Source organism: Bufo bufo, chromosome 4 (genome assembly GCF_905171765.1).
Source record: "Bufo bufo chromosome 4, aBufBuf1.1, whole genome shotgun sequence".
Taxonomy (NCBI): Eukaryota; Metazoa; Chordata; class Amphibia; order Anura; family Bufonidae; genus Bufo; species Bufo bufo.
The window spans coordinates 70,783,856-70,792,812 of record NC_053392.1 but is presented as its reverse complement, the minus strand read 5'-3'; the positions used below and the strand labels follow the sequence as shown (position 1 = coordinate 70,792,812).

Genomic DNA, 8,957 nt, shown 5'->3' with positions numbered 1-8,957 from the left:
CTGAGCCTCATTTTGACTTGTTTTAAGGACATTACATCAAAGTTGGATCAGCCTGTAGTGTGTTTTTCCACTTTAATTTTGAGTGTGACTCCAAATCCAGACCTCCATGGGTTAAAAAATTTGATTTCCATTTTTTTTATTTTTGTGTAATTTTGTTGTCAGTACATTCAACTATGTAAAGAACAAAGTATTTCAGAAGAATATTTAATTAATTCAGATCTAGGATGTGTTATTTTTGTGTTCCCTTTATTTTTTTGAGCAGTGTAAATATACTGCATACATGGTGCAGACACAGGAGTTGAGCTTGCACCATTACCTGTTGGTGTCCGTTATATCATGCAGGTGACACATTGCTGCAGCTGGCAGGATTGGAGCTAGTCCCAGTTTTGCCATTGTAACCCTTTAGATGATGCATGCTGACATAACAAACATAATACACATACAATTTTATTAAAAGTTAAAAAAAGACTCCCGAAAAACACTTCACAAGCTTTTTTTCTCATCAATATCAGATTAAGCCCCACAGCCCAACGGATCAGCTACAATAATTCAATTTTTTATTGCAAGAGGGGGGCCCAATTCAGAGTTTTGCTATGGGGCCCCATGATTTTTATGTACGCCCATGTATTTTGCGGTCCGCAAAAAATGGATCCACAAAAAATATGGATGACAGAACAGCTGGCCCATAATAGAACAGTACTATCCTTATGCGGACAATAATAGGAGAAACTTCCATTTTTTTTGTGGGCCCATTAAAATGAATGGTTCCGCATACGGTCCACACAAAAACGGAACAGAAACGGAAAGAAAATACGTTTGTGTGCATGAGCCCTAAGAAAAATGTGGCAACCTGAACTGGTCACCATTCTGTAGATGTACGATAAGGCCTCCTGCACACGGCCGTTTTTTTTCCCGTTTACTGGCCGTTTTTTGCGTTCCGTATACGGTCCGTATACGGAACCATTCATTTCAATAGTTCCGCAAAAAAAACGGAATGTACTCCGTATGCATTCCGTTTCCGTATTTCCGTTTTTCCATTCCGTTTTAACATAGAACATGTCCTATTATTGCCCGCAAATCACGGTCCGTGGCTCCATTCAAGTCAATGGATCCGCAAAAAAAAGGAACACATACGGAAATGCATCTGTATGTCTTCCGTTTCCGTTCCGTTTTTTCCTGAACCATCTATTGAAAATGTTATGCCCAGCCCAATTTTATCTATGTAATTATTGTATACTGTACATGCCATACGGAAAAACGGAACGGAAAAACAGAACGGAAAAACGGAACTGAAACGGAAACAAAAAACGGAACAACGGATCCGTGAAAAACGGACCGCAAAACACTAAAAAAAGCCATACGGTCGTGTGCAATAGGCCTAAGATGGGAATACCCCTTTAACCGCCTCACGTCCGCCCATAGGATATAAACGTCCTATGGGTGGACGTCTATTTCTGACAACACGTTTTAAAACGTCCTGTCAGAAATAGCAGCTGCACGCTAATCTAAGACAAGGCAGGGACAGTGCCCAGGTGTCCCTGCCTTCACGATCGCTGCAGACACAGCGCTCACCGAGCGCTGTGTCTGCAGAGCAGGAAGCGCTGTGCGCTTCCTGTTCCGGCCCGGCGGTCATGTGACCGCCGTGACCGGAGTGTGCAGGAGCTGTGTGAGGTCTCTCAGAGACCTCGATCAGCCCTGCACTGAGGCTGTACAGTGCTGGATTGCTGCTGTACAGCCTCTATAGGGGTGCATTTGTCCTGTAACTGGGGCTACTATGTCAGCCCCAGTTACAGGAGAAATCAACAGTGAAAAAAAAAATAAAAAGTGAAGTAAATGTCCCCCAGAGGTCTTGTATGACCTTATGGGGGACGAAAAGTGTAAAATAAAATAAAAATAAAATAAAGGGTTGAAAAAATAAAATAAAAAAAAGTTTCACATGTAAAAAAAAAAAAAAATCCCAAGTAAGGAATAAAAAATAAAATTAAAAATAGAAAAAATAAAATAAAATAGACATATTTAGTATTGCCGCGTCCGTAAAAACCAGCTCTATAAAAATATCACATGACCTAACCCCTCGGGTGAACACCGTAAAAAATAAATAAAAAAAACTGTGTCAAAACAAGCAATTTTTGTCACCTTGCATCACAAAAGGTGCAACACCAAGTGATCAAAAACGCGTATGTCCCACAAAATGGTACCAATAAAACAGTCACCTCATCCCGCAAAAAATAAGCCCCTACATAAGAAAATCTCTCAAAAAATAAAAAAACTATAGCTCTTAGAACATGGAGACACTAAAACATCATTTTTTTGGTTTCAAAAATGCTATTATTGTGTTAAAGTGAAACAAATAAAAAAAAGTATACATATTAGGTATTGCCGCGTCCGTAAAAACCAGCTCTATAAAAATATCACATGACCTAACCCCTCGGGTGAACACCGTAAAAAAAACAAAAAAAAAAACGGTGTCAAAACAAGCAATTTTTGTCACCTTGCATCACAAAAGGTGCAACACCAAGTGATCAAAAACGCGTATGTCCCACAAAATGGTACCAATAAAACCGTCACCTCATCCCACAAAAAATGAGCCCCTACATAAGAAAATCTCTCAAAAAATAAAAAAACTATAGCTCTCAGAACATGGACACATTAAAACATAATTTTTTGGTTTCAAAAATGCTATTATTGTGTAAAACTTTAATAAATGAGAAAAAGTATACATATTAGGTATCGCCACGTCCGTAACAATCTGCTCTATAAAAATGTCACTTGACTGAACCCCTCAGGTGAACGCTGTAAAAATAAATAAATAGAAACTGTGCTAAAACAACCAATTTTTTGGTCACCTTGCCCCATAAAGTGTTATAATGAATGATCAAAAAATCATATGTACCCAAAAATAGTACTAATAAAACTGGCACCTTATCCCCTAGTTTCCAAAATGGGGTCACTTCTTGGGAGTTTCTACTGTAAGGGTGCATCAGGGGGCTTCAAATAGGACATGGCATCTAAAAACCATGTGGAGTTCCTTTCCTTCTGCGCCCTGCCGTGTGCCCATACAGCAGTTTACGACCACATGTGGGGTGTTTCTGTAAACCACAGAATCTGGGTAATAAATATTGAGTTTTGTTTGGCTGTTAACCATCGATGTGTTAAAGAAAAAAATTGATTCAAATGGAAAATCTGCCAAAAAAGTGAAATTTAAAAATTTGATCTCCATTTTCCTTTAATTCTTGTGGAACGCCTAAAGGGTTAACAAAGTTTGTAAAATCGGTTTTGAATACCTTGAGGGGTGTAGTTTCTACAATGGGGTCATTTATGGGGGTATCCACTATGTAGGCCCCACAAAGTGACTTCAGACCTGAACTGGTCCTTATAAAGTGGGTTTTGGCAATTTTCTTAAAAATTTGAAGAATTGCTTCTAAACTTCTAAGCCTTCTAACGTCCTAAAAAAATAAAATGACATTTCCAAAATGATGCCAACATAAAGTAGACATATGGGGAATGTTAAATAATAAATATTTTATGAGGTATCACTTTCTGTTTTAAAAGCAGAGAAATTGAAATTTAGAAAATTGCGAATTTTTCAAATTTTTGGGTAAATTTGGGATTTTTTCATAAATAAAGGTGAAATATTTTGACTCAAATTTATGACTATCATGAAGTACAATGTGTCACGAGAAAACAATCTCTGAATGACTTGGATAAATAAAGGCGTTCCAAAGTTATTACCACATAAAGTGAGATATGTCAGTTTTGCAAAATTTGGCCTGGTCAGGAAGGGGGCAAAGGGCCCAGATGGGAAGTGGTTAATAGGATTCATGGTCATATTAGTACCATCATTTCTCTGACCACTTTTCAAAAGTGGCAAGCAAATTGGTGTGTCTTACACAGATTTAGGGCTCATGCGCACACACTTATTTTTTTTCAGCATCCGATCCACCTTTTTGCAGGGCGGATGCAGACCTATTCACTTTAACGAGGCCGCAAAAGATACAGACACTGTTAGGACTCTTTCACACGAGCGTGGCATGTGAGGGCCCGATAAGATGCGGGTGCGTTGCGGTAAAATGCGCAATTTTTTCACGCGAGTGCAAAGCGTTTTAATGCATTTTGCACTCGCATGAGAAAAATCGCCATGTTTGGTACCCAGACCCAAACCTGGACTTCATCACTGAAGTTCAGGTTTGAGTTAGGTGTTGTGTAGATTTTATTATTTTCCTTTATAACATAGTTATAAGGTAAAATAATAGCATTCTTAATACAGAATGCAAAGTAAATTAGGGATGGAGGGGTTAAAAATTAAAAAAAAAAAGTTAACTTACCTGCTCCATAGCTGCCGGTCTCTGTTCTATCTTCAGGACCTGGCAAAAGACCCGTGGTGACGTCACTGTGCTCATCACATGGTCCAATCACATGGTTCATCACCATGGTGAGGGACCATGTGATTGGACCGTGTGATGTGACGTCACCACAGGTCCTTAGCCGGCAGCTCAACATTACAGAAGAAGACAGAGATCCGCAACTACGCGATCAAGTGGACTCGGTGAGTTATTTATTTATTTTTTTAACCCCTCCATCACTATTTTACTTTCCATTCTGTATTCAGAATGCTATTATTTTACCTTATAACTATGTTATAAGGGAAAATAATACAGATCGGGTCCCCGGCCCGATCGTTACCTAGCAACCATGCGTTAAAATCGCACCGCATCCGCACTTGCTTGCGGATGCTTGCGATTTTCACGCAGCCCCATTCACTTCTATGGTGCCTGCGTTGCGTGAAAAACGCAGAATATAGAGCATGCTGCGATCTTCACGCAGCGCACAAGTGATGCGTGAAAATCTCCGCTCATGTGCACAGCCCCATAGAAATGAATCGGTCCGGATTCAGTGCGGGTGCAATGCGTTCACGTCACGCATTGCACCCGCGCGGAATACTCGCCCGTGTGAAAGGGGCCTTAGGGTGGCCAGACGTCCGGTTTTCTGGCTCCCTGTCCTCTGTCTGCGCAGGGCCTGGACAGACGCAGGGATGTCCACCCTTTCAGTAGCTCACGCTCAGACAGCAGCACTGCGCTGTCTGAGCGTGAGCTGCAGCAACTGACTGAGGCTTCTCTCACCCCAGTCAGTCACTGGAGCCACAGACAATGCTCCCTGTGGCTGACTGAGGGGGAGAGAAGCACCCCGGCTGCCCCCAGCTCACCTTCAGTAAGTTTGTCCCTCGCCTCCCCCTGTTTTTTCCCCCGGCCGGCGATCGGGCGTGGCTTCACGGAGGCAGGGTGGGGCTTCACTGAGGTGGGTGTGGTCGGTGAGGTCCAGCTTTCTGGGGTGAAGCCAGTGGCCACCCTAGACACCAACAAAAAATATAACATGTCCTATTCTTGTCCGTATTACGGTCCGGATTACGGACAAGGATAGGACAGTGATATTATGGGCCGGATGTTTGAAAAAAGGTGGAATGCACTCTGCCGGTATCCGTGTTTTGCTGGTCTGCAATTTGCCTCTTACTAAGGCCTTGTTCACATTTCTGTTTTTCACTGATGTGTGCCGTCTGTATTTTCCAGGGACAGCACACGTACCCCTGCACTGGATGACACACAGAGGGTCAAAGGACCAAAGCAGATCCTTCACGGACACCTTCAAGGATAGAGCAATGTGAACAAGGCCTTGGGGGAGATTTCACAAAACTGCTGTAAAGTAGAACTAGCTCAGTTGCCCATAGCAACCAATCAAAATCCACCTTTCATTTTCTAAAGGAGCTCTGAAAAATTAAAGGTGAGATCTGATTGGTTGCTATGGGCAACTAAGCCAGTCTTCCTTTACACTAGTTTTGATCAATCTCCCCCTAAGGGTCCATTCACACGTCCGTAAGTGTTTTGCGGATCCGCAAAACACGGACACCTGCAATGTGCGATCCGCAATTTGCGGATCCGCACATCACAGACACTATAATAGAAAATGCCTTTTCTGGTCCGCAATTGCGGACAAGAATAGGACATGTTCTATTTTTTCCAGGAACAAAATTGCGGATCCCGAAAAAACGGATCCCGAAAAAACGGATGCGGATCCCGAAAATGCGGATGCGGATCCAGGAAATGTGGATTTGTATCCGTTCCAGCCCCATTGAAAGTGAATGGGTCCGCAAATTGCGGAACGAATGCGGACCCAAATTACGGACGTGTGAATGGATCCTAAGTGTCTGCAATGCCAGTACATATTAGTCTTTTTTTGGCCAAACCCGCAGAGAATGGCAGGTTCGGCTGACACACGCCTCGTCATAAATTAGATGGATCTTACAGCAGCGCAGAGGGGGAAACTAAGACTGGCTTAAAAAGGCAGTCGTAGTAAAACTTAGGCTACACGGCGTCATTTGTCGCTTGATTTCTTATTAAAATAAATAATAATAATGATTTCTTGTAGCAGAAAAGTCGCGCAAATTTTTTTATAATGATCAAGGGTGTCTCACTGTGACATGCGATTTTTGTGTGACTGTCGCGTCGCAGTATGTCGCATGTCACAGTGCGACACCATTGATGATCATTACAAAAAACGTGTGACGCTGGTGGGACATGAATGTCGCACGACACATGTCGCAGTGTAGTTGTGCCCTTTTTGTCGCACGGCTTATTATCACGCACCACATGTCGCCGTCTAGCCCCAGCTGCAGTATATCTGCCGCGTTGTCCATAGGCAGCATTACTTGTTGCTTCCCCGTCTGATGGACCTCCACATAGTTCACTCTCGGTCTGAATTCTGCATTTAAACGTGGATATATTTAGATGATGGGAACATGAAAAAAGTTTCCATCTCGGCAAAATAACCTGATGCTATTTCCATGATAGGATTTCTTCTCCCTGAACATGTAGCAGAGCTGAGCTTGTTATGTGTTTCAGAGCTTAAGTCTGTTAGGTGTAGCGGTGCTGAAAATGTAGATAAGTCTTCATTCGTTTTACATAGGACTGCAGGTAAACTGAATACATTATCTGCAGAAAACTGATTGCACAAACGTTACCTACCGCTCCTAGTTTACGGCAACGTGCTAATTTTTTTTTTTTTACCGTCATATATCATAGAGGCAGAATATAGCAGTGGTGCAAGCCTGGGCAGTAGAGGTATAGATAGTCTTTATGACTGTGGCCTTTAAACTGTGACTCTGCAGCTGTTGTGGAACTACAACTCCTAGCATCCCCGACAGCTGCAGCTTCAAGACGCATATTCTCTTGAAGAGACATATTCGTCTCTGCTACATCTGCATCTTTAGTAAACAGTACAGGTAAGTGACAGGCGCTCCCTTGTCAGAGCAGGCTTGGCTTGCTGCAGGGCAGCCTATAGATGGGTGTATTGTTTGCAGGGGAACATAGGAGGGGCGAGCAGCTCTGGCCCATAGCATGTTAATTGCCTGGTATGTGCAAGGCCTGGCTTTCACCACTCCCTGGCCCAGCCTCCCTTGACTACTCATGCTCTAGTTTGCACAGCGCCCCTCCTTCCCAGGATGAGTCAGTAAGCAGAGGGCGTTGGTTCAGCTTCCTATTGATGTCCAGTCTTGTTACGTAAGTGACAAGGAAGTGTCCTAACTGTATAGTAAACCGCCGGCTCCTGCTGAAACTTTCCTTCCATTATATATTGCAGCGACAGGCAGGAGCGAGCAGCTGCCATCATCAGCCCAGGTCCAGGACTAGAGCCACACGATGAGCGCAGCCAAGGACACCACACAAGCATCATCTGCTGCTGCTGCAGGAACTGAAGGCCAGCATGACACCGGTGCTGCCAAGGCCTTTTATGACAGCATTGCCTCCAAGAAGAAGCCCAAGCTGGTAAGTACCCCCGAGTATCTGCAACAATCCAGAATCCTCGCATCGCATTATAACTCTCTGCTTTTAGTGTTGAGCGAACTTCTGTTTTAAGTTCGGCGTCTAAAGTTCGGCTTCCGGTTAGCGGAGAATCCCGATATGGATTCCAAATTCCGTTGTGGTCCGTGGTAGCGGAATCAATAATCGGCCATTATTGATTCCGCTACCACGGACCACAACGGAATTCGGAATCCATATCGGGATCCTCCGCTAACCGGAAGCCGAACTTTAGACGCCGAACTTAAAACAGAAGTTCGCTCAACACTATCTGCTTTACTTCTGCAGCCCAAGCCCCAGAATGCGATCACCATCGCTGTGTCATCCCGGGTTCTGTTCAACATGGTGAAGGAGAGGAAGATGTATGAAGAAGAAGGGGTGGAGAAGTATGTGATCTACCAACAGGAACACGAAGAGGAACCTCTCGAGACTGGGCCTGCATTTCCCTTCGTGAAGGTAATCTATGATGGTCACACTTCTCTGCACCTCACTTTTAGGGTTTCACATTGTCCGCTCTTAGGGTCTATTCACATCTGCATCGTGGTTTCTGTCATTAACGGAAACGACGTCCAGTTCCAGGTCCGTCACGTGATGGACACCGGTGGCAGCTAAAGGAGCCCACTCACTGACAGTATAATGGGATCTGTCAGGTTTTTCCATCGTCATCCAAAACTACACAATCTGTGATCCCAATGGAGCTTCCCATGGATCCTTAGGCCGAGTTCACACGAACGTGTGTGACCCGTGCCCATGCTGCGGCCCGCAAATTGCGGGCCGCAATGCACGATTGCCGGCCGTAGGTCAGCCGCATCGGATCGCGGACCCATTCACTTTAATGGGTCCGCGATCCGGCCGTTCCGCAAAAAGATAGGACATGTTCTATCTTTTTGCGGGAACGGAAGTACGGGACGCAACCCCACGGAAGCACTCCGTAGTGCTTCCGAGGGGTCCCGTTCCGTGCGGCCGTTTCGCTATTCCGGATTTGCGGACCCATTGAAGTGAATGGGTCCGCATCCATGATGCGGAATGCACACGGAACTGTGGCCGTGTATTGCGGCCCATAATTTGCGGGCCGCAATACGGCCACGGATCACACACGTTCGTGTGAAC

At 44.2% G+C, this 8,957-nt stretch overlaps 1 protein-coding gene across 1 annotated transcript in view; it reads left to right on the top strand.

Moving 5' to 3' along the window:
• Positions 1-7,558: 7,558 nt before the first annotated feature.
• Positions 7,559-8,957, top strand: part of LOC120997325 (cytosolic 5'-nucleotidase 1A-like) — a 40,014-nt gene continuing 38,615 nt past the window's right edge. The window contains exons 1-2 of the mRNA XM_040427362.1: positions 7,559-7,814; positions 8,136-8,303. Of these exons, the coding sequence (XP_040283296.1) occupies positions 7,689-7,814; positions 8,136-8,303 (294 nt within the window). The 5' untranslated portion in view covers positions 7,559-7,688. The remainder of the gene's footprint in view (positions 7,815-8,135; positions 8,304-8,957) is intronic.